Source organism: Acipenser ruthenus, chromosome 21 (genome assembly GCF_902713425.1).
Source record: "Acipenser ruthenus chromosome 21, fAciRut3.2 maternal haplotype, whole genome shotgun sequence".
In the NCBI taxonomy this organism is placed as follows: domain Eukaryota; kingdom Metazoa; phylum Chordata; class Actinopteri; order Acipenseriformes; family Acipenseridae; genus Acipenser; species Acipenser ruthenus.
Window position 1 is genome coordinate 25813897 of NC_081209.1, and position 14220 is coordinate 25828116.

Consider the following 14220-nt stretch of genomic DNA (forward strand, 5'->3'; position numbering starts at 1 on the left):
ATTTTCAGGAAAGACACAGACGACGTAGCTGATATAAATTATGCAAAGAAGGTCATGTCAAGATGTAAAGGATTGCGTGGATTTGAAGTTTTGAAGGAGGGCTGGGAGCCTCACTGCAATACTGCTTTAGACATAAGCTTGTGAATTAATACCATTTTGTTTAAGAGTTTGGCCAGTGACAGAGTGTAATTTTATAACCTGTGTATTTGGATGAATACATGTTATAACAAATATGGAATTTGTTTAAGAAGCAACACAAGTAGTTCCCATTTACATCATAAAGAAACAAGGTTCGAGCAAGTCAGTTAAACTAACCCAGCTCAGTCATAGGAGCCAGACATCTTCATACTGCATTAGTGTTTCTTGTGATGTATTTTGAGAAGACATGGAAGCCTCTTTTAAAAAGCAGGTATACCTACATGCTGACAGTAATATGCATTGGTATTTAACTATATCCTGACTAATAACCAATACTGGGTATTAACACTGCCACACCCCACCGACCTCCTAATGGCAGGCTTTCTAATTAGTTCTCCTTTTCTCTGACAGGTCTCCTAGCATTTTTGACAATAAACGCCAGGATCCCACAGGGCTAACTGCCCTGCTTCAGTCCACTGATCTGGTGGGAGTGCTCCACATGCTCTATTGCATCCTCCTTCACGGGTCAACCCCAGATCCCAACACAGCCAGTCCTGTCGAGGGCTACCCAGAAAGCGTCATCCAAGTTGCCATCCACAGCATTCGCTTCTTGAATAGTTTTGCACTTTTGGACCTGTCGGCATTCCAGGTAAACATGATCCTTTCTACCGATGGTGTTCAATCCTGGTCCTCTAACAGTGCTCTGGAAAATGAAAAGTTAGCCAGTTAGGGTTACTTATGAATACTAGAGTTGACAACTGCTGGCTTTAAATGAAATCTTTTTGGATATAAAGAAGGTTCATTATTAGGCAATGTTATGCACATGAAGAGCAGTTATTGTTAACAGTTTGAATGATAATATGGGTGCACAGCAAGACTGAAGCTGGGAAATGAAACTGTATCACAAATCTTTAAGGAATGGCAATGTCCACAGAGACTACTACTGATCGGTATTCAGCATGTTTGTCATGCCAGTTATAAAGACCGACACAATTTAAGGTGTGTTTTTTCCAAACCACTGTATTAAAGTTGTTGCCAAGCAGTCCTCAGATGCCTGCACTCACCCACTAGGCAAACAAACAAACAAACAAACAGACATGCCCAGACAAATACAAACATAGTCTGCAAATCATTTAGACAGCTGCCCATTTGGAGTGCCAAAGTTGCCATTGGGAAGCAACATTTCCTTCAGAACAAAGCTGACCTTTTGTACATAAACTTGTGTGCCCTCTAACCTTTAGTAATCTGTTAAGGTTAGACACAGAGCATTAGGTCACAACATGGGTGGACATGTACAATTAGTATAGGAGCCAGTCACAACTGCACCGCCGATGAGAAGTAGATGCAAATCCCTTGTGCTAAATCAGTGACAAACAGCCAACCACAGAAGCGGACATATTGACATCATTCATTTTTTACTACTAGCAATGATCTCCAGCAGTTTTGTTTTAAGTGTATTTGAAACATCTGCTTGCCGCGGTAGTTTCTTAGTAGTTTTTATGTATATTTTTTTAATTAAACACTTTATTAACTAAAATTGTAATCACCTTGTGTTTTAAATGATATCATGCTGGTGACTAATAGATACTAGGAAAGGTGAATCCTTTACTTGTTTAACACTTTTCTATTCATGAGCAACGTCGCCTGAGGTTCTACTGGCTTCCAGTGCTTCAGCAGTGCAGTCTGTAATTGGGTTTCCTATCAGAGATCTGAGGTTGGTTTTTGTAAAGAAGGTAGTTGCAGAAGTTTATAAGAAGGAACAGCTTAATTAGGACAGTATGTATGGCAGGGACTGGAATGTAAACCAAAGGAAGAATTTCACTGCGTAGAAGATTATATAAAAGCTCCTCAGGTGTTATTGTTTGTGAGGCTGTTTGGATGCCCCTCTTGGTTTGATTCGATTCTCTCCTGACCCTTTGCTGCTCTGTCACTTTGACATGTTTAGTAAATACTGGCTGTGGGTTTCAGATACAATCTGATCTTTAGAGCACTGTGACTGCATCCTCAAACAGAGACCTGCAATTGCTTCGTCCATGATAATGGATTTCATTGTACAAAAGTCTTTTAAAGTCAGTGAAGATCGTAAACATCTCGGAGCAATCTGTAAAACTGCTGCAGGAAAACTCTTTTGTCATAAAGGAGCATGGTTAAGCAGTTCTAGTTTGTACTTTTAAGATGTGTTTTAATTCATTGATAAAATACATTTAGTTGAAACACAGTTATATTCGGGATAACTGAAAAACATTTGGTGAAGTCATTGTTTTTTTTTTATGTCCAAAAATAAGCAAAGCTGTTGATGGACAAAAATATCTCTCTCTGGTTAAGGCAACATTGTGAATATGACTTGACTCTTATTGAATAACATTTATTTCTTACGTTATTTCTTATATTTTGGTAACAAAAATATATACGCACTTTTGATCTATAAAATAATTTAGAAAAAATAAAATACAAAATGATGTGACCGACTTTATTATCTTTTTACGCATCCATAAAACATTTATTACACAAAGGGCAAGCATAACTTCACTGGGGTTGACATAGGTGGATTCTAATCTGTAATTAAAAGCAGATTCAGTTTTATATCATATTTATATAAAACAATGTTCTAATTAAAATGTGCCAGCCCTTAATGGAAACTAAATTGAGTGTTCTGCAAAAAGCTTTTGCCTGCCTGAAACATCAGCTACAGTACGGTAGCTGAAATCCATCAGCAGGATTGGTCAGGGTGAACAAGGAGTCATATCTTAGTGGACCTTCCTGACTGGAGGCAGGCAATGGAAGTACCAAGTCGACAAATCTGACAGATGAAAACATTTTGAATTGCTGTTGAACATCTTAAGGTCAGCACAGTTCTGTGGAATGCCGACAGCAGCTTTGAGGTTGTAGTACTTACGCCAATTCCAATACCGCCATGTGGTCAACGATCTAAACAGTGTCTAAATATCCACAAACCCTGTTTTCATAGCATTTATACTGTATTTATTTAGTGATGGTAATAATAATAAAAAAAAGCTTAAGTAAGTTATTACTGGGAAAAAATAGCAACAGTAGTTAAAAGGAGGTGGAATTTAAATACGCCTCTGTTTAGATCATTCTGCCCCAGAATATATAGTGTGTTATTTTGTTAAATGGTGTATAAATGGTTGTTCTTTCTCTTGTCAGTCTGTGTTAGGAGCTGAGGGCCTCTCTCTGGCTTTCCGACACATTATCAGCTCCCTGCTGTGGTATTGCTCCCATCACACCTGCGAGCACCTGCTTCATGAGGTCATCATCTGTGTTGGATACTTCACAGTCAACCACCAAGACAACCAGGTAACTCATTACAAGCAGAATGGAGTTTCTTAAAACTGGGCAGGTATGCTTTTGCTGGAGAAGCTAGTTTTTTTTTTATTGCTTTTTATTTTATTGTCTGTGTGTTCAGTAGAGAGCTTTTTGGCGGCGTCTTTGGTATATGTATACTCTCTATAGCCCATGAAGATGCACTAATTAAAGGGAACAGCACTGCAAGGTTTTGTGTAAGGAAACACAAAAGCAACAAAAGGTGCCTCTTAAATTTTTTAAATGCCTTGGCACCACCAGTCCAGTCCACCAGTGTGCTGTCTGCTCGGCATCTCAAAGTGATCTATTGTTTCCAGTTGAACAGGCAGCCTGTGTTGGGTTTGTTCTAAGGTAGCAGAGCCTGAATGCGTGTAGCCGAAGCGGATTACTCTGCTGGGCACTGGGTCTTAACTGGCTTGTTTGCATGGTCCATAGATTTGGCACTGGTTCACAATCTGCCACAGTTGGTCGTTCTTTAGTTAAGTGAAGCATGTCCCATGATGCCAAGGGTGGACCCTTTAGGGAAAACTTTGTAATAAGAATAATGTCCTCATACATACTAAAGCCATTCAACAATTTACGGGCAGATTACAGATTCTAATTAAATTTTTGTAGTCTTAATTAAAGAATCTGCTTGGATTTTATGACAGTTTAGTTCCCTTCCACCACTCCTATCCAATTTAATTATTCTGATGTACATAATTAGCATGTGCTGGCAATTGTTCATTTCATTTGCATATTATATTGGATAATTGAATGAGAGCTGATGATTAAATTAGTGGGGATGACAGATGATTCAGCTTTGTTCATACACAGAAAAGTTAGCTGAATGACCACGTTGGGAATAGCTGCTTTTGCATATTCATTTAATCCGAAAGCATTTTGTTAATTTATAAAAATCTGTTGCAGTAGTCTTTAAACTTCTGATCTTAGCTGCAGGACACATGCTGCTGTGTTACTTCATTCTTGGCCCCTTTTCAGCTGATATTATTAAAAATGCCATCAACACAAGTGAGCAGAATGACAGGAGGAATAAAATACTTTCAAGGAAGCGCAGCTATGGTTCTTTTAAATCAAATTGATTTTACTTTTTTGTATATGTGTTAATATTTCTAATTCAAGTTCTAAAACTAGACTGGGAGGTATTTCCTGATCGTTAATATTTTATACATTGATGATAGAGAATATAGGTCTGTATATCTGTCTTTTGTCTCCTCTTACTTATAGTATGCAATACCAAGGTTAAAAAAAATTATAAAACTTGTGTGATCAATTTGCTTAGCATTGACACGGCAGAAATGCTTTTTTTTCTGGGCAGATGTATTTGTTGGGGAAAAAAAAAATCATAATAAGAACATATTCTTTCTTATGTTTATTAAAATAAAATGGCCTGAATCACTTGTTTGTTTGTCTGCTGTGTCTCAGTTGAGACATTCACAGTGGGTGTATTTGTCAAAAGGCTTGCTCTTGCCAATATACAACACATTCAAAAAAAGCAAGATGGGTGGAACATCTACAGAGCCAGCCATTTTAGAGAGATTTCTATAATGTAAACACAGCCTATCAATGTGGGGCCTGTGCATGATTCAAGCATTATTTAATGCAAGGCTTATGGAGGGCCTCCTGCTGTCCACACAAATAAAAAAACGCAGAGAACTGTCTGTCAAAATGAAACCCTATCTCATTTTCCAATGACTTCTGAAATTAACAGGCAGGTGGTAGTCTGAGTAATTAATGACTTTTACTTGCCCCCAAATTAACCCACTGATAGAGTTGTGGCTGTCTACATTTTATTTATTTATTTTTTTAAAGAAAACTACTGATTTCCACACAAGTTACACAGTAGCTTTGGTTTATTTGAAACAAACAAACGAAACTTTTTTTTTTAATTGTCAGCATCACCCTACGTGATTTGATGTGACGGCTTACAAATCTAGCAAAACTAGTTCTGTTAGAATGATTAACCCCACCAATTACAGGCCTGTCACTACAGTACACTTCCGACTCTTAAAGAAACAGAAACCCTACAGTCTAAACAGCAGCCGCTGTGAGCTCAGTCGATTGCTCCTGACAATGGAAGAGACAAGTGTAAACACGACCTAATATGAATGAGGTTAATAATGATTCATACTTAAGAGTCCAAATACAATTCTTATAATGTTTAATCAACACAGATATATTTACTACTTATTATGTATTATAATAAGGAGTCTTATTATATTATTATTATTATTATTATTATTATTATTATTATATTTTTTTAATATGTTTGATTGGCAGTTATCATCCTCTATGTTTACCCCTTAAACAGCCTTAACATGTTAAGTTTATAAGCTGCTTTAAATTAACAAGATTGATTGAAAGCTGACAAAGTCGTGAATCTTTAACAAAACCGGAGTACGGAAAGCGTAAAAAAATCTTTATGAATTATATTTTGTAATGGTACGAAAGATGATCCTGGGTAGTGTTTTTGTTCCTGGAATGCTGCTGTCGAGGGGGGGGTTAAGAAGGATAAATGTTTAGAAGGAATATTTAGAACAGCTTTAGCCTTTCACATACTTAATGTAAGCACTGGCGGCACAAGAAAGCAGCATTGACCTGAGGGCCCAAGTGGTGACATAGTCTGCTGATTCAGTGCTGGCAGCTTGAGGTTTGTTTATGTATGTGCACAAGAAATAATGCAGATCATAAAAAACTTTAAAGGGAGACTACTATCCACAATGAAAAATACCCCTTCTCTGAGGATATAAATAATACGCTGAATTCACAAAATCTATTTACACCCTAATTTAAACAATAACAATGGCATGTTTCCGTTTATATAGCATATTCCTGCAGTTTTAAAGTCTCTTGATTATTTCCAGAAAAGAGACATAACTGGTGTTGTGAATTTGAAACACATATCCACTTGTACAGATACTTTAGAGATGTTGCTACCATAATATATTAAATCATTGTGTATGAATAGATTAAATGTGCCTCTTTTCTGGTTTCATACTATGGCACTAAGTAGCAAATCTAAAGTTCTTTGTCTGGTTCTATCTGTGACTTTCATGATATTAATTTAGGCTGTATGACATGCCAAACAAAACTGAAAAACACTAAGGAAAATCAAGCAAAGTGTCCCCTTTCATGATAAAGATTATTAGATACCCTTGGTACTAAGCAGCATTCACTGCCAGATAGCACTGTAAGATATTCCAGCGTGAGAGAACACCACATATTGCCAGAGGGCAGCTGTTGCAAGAAAACAATGAAGAATTGCAAAATCCAGTCAAGTGAATGACACCAAGGTACAAAACCATTCTCATTATTATTATTTTTTTAAATTTCAGATTAGTGTTTCTTGACTTTATGATCGATAGCCTGGATGGTATTGTAAATCCTCATTAATTGTAATACACATATTTTACTAATCGTTTAGTGCAGAGGCCTCCAAATATTCATCATCCGGGAGCTAAGTATCACTTGTGCAGACCAGAGAGCCAATAGATTATCGTATTTTACTAGAAAGGTTATGCTCAAAACACTTCAAAAATTGACAATAAACACAGTACGGATATAATCAAAAGCAGTTCTGACTGCAGGGTTATTGGCAGCTGCTGTACGTTTCTTGGGTGCTATCAGGTAGCTACAAGTGAGAGTTTAGGGGCTCAGATACAACCCTTGAAGCCACATTTTTGTTGTGATCTAATTAGTGCTGTAAAACATTTTCTAAAGGAACATAGGTATGCAGGTTTCAATAAAAAACAAAAAGTGTAATCTTGAATTGCCTTCAACAGAGGCCTATTGATTGCCTGAATCAGGGCATTTTAAGTATAGAGTACACATTTCAACAGGACTGTGTCGGGTAATAAACCCATCGATGGCTGCCCTGATGATGCGTTTAGATAAGTACTTCAAGCAGTGACTTCCTTTCATGATGTTTGCTTTTTTTCTTATCAGTAACTTGACTGGGCTTCCTTAATAGCGGCACCAACGTTTATTAGGAAATGTTTTGCAGAAGCTGCATGACATGCATAAGAGGACTTTTTAACCCAGAGGAGTGTATTGAGTGTATTGAGGGTGTAAAGAGCTTGTTTCCATAGCCTGTGAGGAGCCCATTAAAAAAAAACTCAGTGGAATTGATAAAACTCTGAAGATAGATAGATAGATAGATAGATAGATAGATAGATTATATTTAGTATGGTTTGTTTGAACACATGGGAGATTTATATATTTTTGAAAATCAGCACACAGATGGTTAAAGGAATCCTCTGCTTTTCTTCCTTCCAGACAGGAAGGATTTCTTGTCTCCCCTCCAGTGCTCACTTCAGAGCAGACAATTTGTTTAGATTCTTGAAGATCCTGCACTGAATCTTGTAGGATTATGAGATAGCTCAGTGATTTGTGGAATAGTGTTCAGTGAACCTTTTTTTTTTTTTTCTTCCTCTAGCACAGGCACCAGTTGTGTTAAGTCCTGCTACTTCTGAATGCTTACATTTATGAGGCCTAGCACTGATGTTCCCAGGGGGAAAGAGTTATTCTTTATTTTTTATGGATTATAATGTTTGATGCCCTGTTGAAAGATGCATTTTCTCAGTAAACCATTTTAAAATGTATTGAATGCGTTTTTTGCTGGTTGGTTTTTAAACAGACTGTCAGTGGAGAGATTTATATTTAGTGAAGCATCAAATACTTTCAAATGGATGTCATTCTTTTTATGAGACCCAACTTAACCCTTACCTCCTTGAAAGCAACACAGACAGGTCCCCCTTTATATATGTGCCCTTGTTTTATGGCAGCCGATGGAAATCTGCCTTTCGTGCTTCTTTGTACAGCAATCTGGGCTAATAACTGTGGCTTGATTCACATGGCGTCAAAAGTGAAACCCATGTTAAGCTCCTTTGTGCGTTACAAGAGTCTTTGTTGTGGGCGCAAGAGCCACTTGAAAATGATGGACATGTGAGTATGCTTCTGTTGAAGTGTCTGGTACCCTATACCCTCGCAGTCTGATTATCAACAAAAAGCACTGGGATGAGAAACGTTCTGCAGTCAAGCTCCATAAGCATTTATTTTCAAAACAACAAAGAGTATATAACATAAAAAGATGCACGACAGCTTTTTGATATACTTTTTGGTATACTGATGTATAAGTTATATAACATGTCCATATTTGCATTTCAGGCAGTGTTTTTTTGAAAAATCAAAGATGTTGGACCATGCTTTTCTTTCATTACTTACTCCACTCTGTTGTGTGTTTATTTTCAAGACTTTGCACACTAAAACATCAAGTGATCTTAATTTGACACGATGTCCATTTTATTTCCTTTTGAGCATTGGTGTGGAACATGGTCCAGAAGTACTTCACCTTGAAATGATAAAAATGTGAATTATTAGTTTGTTTGTCATGCTCTTAAACTCTAAAGTGCATTATTAAACAGTGAGTGTATTCTAAGAGTATTGTTAAAAGTGCTTTAAAAATCTTGTAAATCCCAGTAATTTATGTCATTGTAGTTGAGGAGCTTCACCCTGCCCTTCTGGTTTCAATTTGAGCTCCACTCTGTCTGGGTGTGCACACCTGTAAAGCTGTGTTTTTCCAGCTACAATTTACAATCATGCCGTACAGTTTTACAATGTTGCTAAGCCTGCTGCAGCCTGCCTCCCAGGCTCTAGGAAGAGCCAACGGTAGGTCAAGCTATTCTTTTGTTTTGTTCCTTTGTAATCAAACTAGTCTGGGAGTGATTTGATTTTAATATTGGTGAGCTGGGTTTAATGCCTTGATTTGAAAGGGTTTGGTGAAGCTAGCAGGATGTGAGCCCAGCGAGGATTCCATTAATGGTATTGCTTCATTTCTTAATGTGCCGATGACACTCTGTAAACGGGGCCAGCTTTATGACGAGAGCCTCATTTATCCAAACAGCCCTTCTCTGGGGCCCGGCTACACTGATCGAGCTCCCTGATAAAGTAGCACAGATGGAGAGGGGGGGGGGGGGGGTGTCTGCTTTTAGAACACAATTTCCTCCTCTGTGGTTGTCTTGACTGTGATGGTATGGTGCTGTACAGTTTGAACAATTGTGGATTGTAGAGATGTCAAAGTGCTGCAAATGTTTTTCTATATTGAACACCATAGATTTATATTGTGGTTTTTGGAGTGAGAGGCTATGGTATCAGTCCTTGGATTGGGTTTTTACAAACAGAATTCAGAAATTAATATCTGGGGGCTGGTTAACTGTCTCACTAGGGAGTAGGTAAAAACTAATGGATATTAGAGTTACCTGGGCACTTTCAGAAAAGAGCCAAAACTGGGCAGTAGCATAAGCCCATAGAGCCAATGGATTGCCCATAGAAGCAATGTTGTTATCCCCTTTTAATGCATCTAATTGGCCTACAGATGATAAAGGTTGCCGCAAAACACACATTGATTTATCATACATTATTACTTTCCTCTTTTGTTTGATATCATTTCCATTTATATGTGTGTTTCATCTTTTTCAGCTGTTTTTGTATTTGAATTGAACTGTACGATTGCGTATCTATTAACATGATGACACGAATGTGTTTTTTGTTCTGTGTGTTCCAGGTAATCGTGCAGTCTGGCCGCCAGCCCAGTGTGCTGCAGAAACTGTGTCAGCTGCCTTTCCAGTATTTCAGCGATCCGCGGCTGATCAAAGTGCTCTTCCCAACTCTCATCTCAGCTTGCTACAACAACAGCCAGAACAAGGTCATCCTGGAGCAAGAAATGAGCTGTATATTACTGGCCACTTTCATACAGGTACGTGTATGCCAATTTGTGTACAGCATTGTCTGCCAAATGCAAATTCTATGACAGCCAGCTGGATGAAGAGCGAATTCACACCCTCTGTGTGTAGCACGATCGATGTGACAGGTCTATAAAAGCCAATTGAGCTTTAAAATTTAAATAAAGGTTGATCAGCATTGTCCAGTAGCGAAGAATGACACCAAAACATGATATTGTTCAACAGTTTAGCACTAATCTGCTAATCAAAAGAAACTTTGCTCTCACTTGGTGTTTGAATTTGATAACCCACATCCTGGCTTTTTTTTTTTTTTTTTTTGGTTTTCCACCAAATTAGATACTCATCTCAGAGGGGTCAAATGCCACAGGCTAGTTTCTTGAAAAGCAGAGATTTGGTCCTTTACGGCTGGTTTGATTGTTGGTTAGATGTGGTGAAAGTGAAGGAGGAGATCTTTATTCAGGTACCAGTGGAGTGTCTTAGGGGAACACGAGTATATGGAGAGAACAGCTCTCTGCGTACTTGTTTGGACATTCTTAGCTTTTTCCATATTTGATACATACTTGATTTTGTTTATGTACTGAAGGATTCAACTTATAATTCACATAACTGAAACCACAAAAGATCACTCCTCATGCCTCTTTCCAGCTGTATTTTGTAACCTGTACTGAAAACTCCTTTTTGGCACAGCTGTGTGTAAGGGAAAAGAGTGAACACATTCCTTTACATAGTTTTGCAATACAGCTACTGATGCTGTTAGCAAACAAATTACTTGCTGGTCATTTATGCCGGCTTTACCTGCCACTGGCAAGCCCTCCAGAACACAAGTTATCTCTTTTATCTTCCTTGCTGCTCAGGCCTCTCGTTGCCCTGCTACCTAGATTAATTATTTTAAGATTCGTTTTTTATTTTGAGAGAGAAAAAATGTCACATTACTCAAACCATGAAAAGATATATGGGGGCTGGTATATTTCTGTTTTTAACTTATACGGAGTGCCAGCTAGGTAACAAAGGGTCTGTGTTTAAATATAAAGTATTGTGGGCTGCTAATACATCACTTCGCCCTTTCTTTCACACCATTTTCATAACTTTGGTACAAAGTTCTCATAAGCCTGTCTGTCGCAATTTATAAAAAACATCACTTGTCATATTCTCGTAATATTCTAAATGAGAAATGTTGGCACTCTTCTTTTTTTCCTGTAACCTAAGCTTTCACATATTACAGTTGTTGTCTCTGCAAGTTAACTCCAGCCTAGACTGGAACGATTTAAATGTAATTACTAGCTTCATTTTTACCTGACAGATGAAAAAAGATAAGAAAATTAGAAGATAGCAGTTGTTCTTAAATATGAATATCAAGTCAATCATTTGTAATTAAATTCTATTGTATAGAGTTAATGATAAATAAAAGAATTCCATGTACTAGATTCAGTAAGCATTATTGATATAAACTGAACATGTAAATTAAACGTGTTTACCTCGCCATGTGATTCAGATTTATAATTTGTATTCTACCATGGTAAGCTATTCATCTTCACTTTTTGTGTACTTCATCGTTTTCCCGCTAATGCCTTTTCCATATTGTTTGAGATGCCCACTCAGCAAAATGTAAATTCAATTGCATTATTTATTAAAACTGTCTGCAATTATTATTATTATTATTTTTTTATATATATAAATGGAGAAACTATTGGATTTTTACATTTTTGATAAATTGTGATAAGTTGCAGGCTTGTGCATATGTACCTTGGAAACCTAGTTCAGACTAGAATCATTGCTTGTATTCAGAAGAGTTCAAATAAAAGCATCCTTTGATTGAAGACTATAATTTAATTACTTTATATTAGTGCAAACTGGATTGGAAATCGCCCTTACTTTCCATAACAGTTTAAAACCATACCGGCATGTGTGCCTATGGGTACTGTAAATAGTCCAGCCCAATGTGTAAAGGGTATTCTGTGCTGTGCTATAGAAGACCCTTGCCACCTTCCACGCAGTCTCTCTAGCTGAGAGTGCAATGCTGTTCTAACAGAGAGCTTGCCGTGAGACCGTGCCTGCCAGTGAGCAGCCCAGTGAAACAGAGTGCAGAGTGCTTGTCATTGATGGATCAGTGATTACTTTAGGGGAACTTCCAAAGCTTGACTGGCATGAGGGTGAATAAATAAGTTTATGTTTTGGAATAGCCTGTTAATACAGATATAGAATGTCTCTCTGTCCTTGTATATTCACCTCCTCATGTACATACATCGAAGGGTGTTTGTTTGTTTTTTTTAAAGCTAAATAACAATGCCTTCTTTCTTAGGACTCTGCACCGAGTTCAAGCCAGCCTGAAAACAGAACGTCTCAACAAGCAGGTAGCTTTTCACTGTTTCTCTTTGTTAATGGTCAAATCGTACCTGGTCATACCATTAAATGTTGCTCTAAATGTTTGATAAGGTGTAACTTGTAATATTAAACCAAACCTCTTGTATATATTTCGTTTTTTTAAGGTACACATTTTCACTGGTAATAGAGGTATGAGTTTTGACATGTCACAGAAGTCATATAGCTGTGCTCTTTAGATGTGTGTAAATGTGTTTTCTAATTTATTATTTTCTTTTTTTCAGAAAAAGTCTCCCAGTCTCTGGACTACCTCGAGCTGTCAAATCGTTTCCCCAGAGAACAATGGGACGCAGCCCTGCAGTTTTTCCTTAAAAAGCAAGACAATTGATTTTGTTAAATGGACTGTAAATATTATTTTATTAACTGAATAAGTGGGGTGAATGGGTAGTAAGAGAAAAATCTTTACACTACAGTGACATCTAAATATATTATTGAAGTATAGGTGCACCGCAGGCTCTGAGTACTGTGGGATGGATTCATTAAGAGTGCAGCGTTTACACCCGTTTTTATGTAAAAGAGCAAAAACGTTTTGTAACATTGGCATAGTACAGACTTTGCACTGCAGCAAATTGTGAATAAAGCTGATGCATTGAACTCTTTCATGTATTATCCTTTTCCCTGCTTATAGTAAAATGCTGCAGTAGGAATTCTAAAATGAATTGAATAAAAACAAGAATGTCACAAGCCAGAGCTGCTTTGTAAAGCTGGGGACTGTCACCATTCCCAGTAAATTCTGAATTAAAAAATATGTGTTTTCCTTTTAATGTAAAGTGTCACCAAAATCAGCCTGGGCACATTTTGCTGTTGTTAAAAAAAAGATGTTTTGTATGACCTTTTGGTTTTTTTAGTTAATTTCTGTAATTTGCACAATCCTTGTATTTATTGTATATAACATGCTCCCTTTTTGTATTTATGAACGGTTGTGTTTTTTGGTACATTGTGTTTGTTTTCCTACATGCTGTTTAGCAACCCTGTGTGAAACTGTACAACATAATAATATTTATTTAGAAGTGAGTGCGCCAGTAATAAAATAATGCATTGCTCTTCAAAATGTGCCGTTAATATTCTTTTTGGTTTTTAACAAGTTTGAATAGTTTTTAATTGCTTTCAGAAGTATGTACAGGGACATATTACTGTGGCTTTGTTACAATTGCAAGTTCTGCAGATATTGCAGAACCATGTGGTATATTTAGTTCATATAGTCTATTTTATAAATTAAACTTCTGTAATCAGATACTTGTATGAGGTAAATGAGACAGGAAATGCAATCCAATTAGACTGACTAATTATTACTGCAATAGCGCAGAACTGAAGTGCCTTTCTGATGAGGATTACACCGTCTATGTTCATGCTACTGCTTTGAGCTCTGTATATTATCAGACTCCTGGGAGAAGTTTATCGCACTGTTTGTTTTTTTCTTCTGCTTACAACCAGCCTAGAAACAACATATTGAAAATGCTGATAAGAAGAGATGCCGAAATTGAGCATCCCATTGGAACTGATTATACTGCAAATAATAATCTGGGTGAATGTGCATATGATATTTAAGGATAAAGTATGTCTTTGTATTTGTTACCTTTTCGCATTATTGATTAATACTGTGGTTAACTCTGTAAGTTGCACTTTCAATAGCCTGTTTGTA

General features: G+C 37.1%; 1 protein-coding gene across 2 annotated transcripts in view; it reads left to right on the forward strand.

Moving 5' to 3' along the window:
- The window catches only part of LOC117428042 (S phase cyclin A-associated protein in the endoplasmic reticulum-like), a 98498-nt gene extending 85114 nt beyond the window's left edge, over positions 1-13384 (forward strand). For both annotated transcript variants that reach the window (XM_058995284.1, XM_058995283.1), the window contains exons 27-31: positions 550-787; positions 3304-3453; positions 10022-10213; positions 12499-12550; positions 12803-13384. In XM_058995284.1, coding sequence (XP_058851267.1) covers positions 550-787; positions 3304-3453; positions 10022-10213; positions 12499-12550; positions 12803-12906 — 736 coding nt within the window. In that variant the 3' untranslated portion in view covers positions 12907-13384. The remainder of the gene's footprint in view (positions 1-549; positions 788-3303; positions 3454-10021; positions 10214-12498; positions 12551-12802) is intronic.
- Positions 13385-14220: the final 836 nt, after the last annotated feature.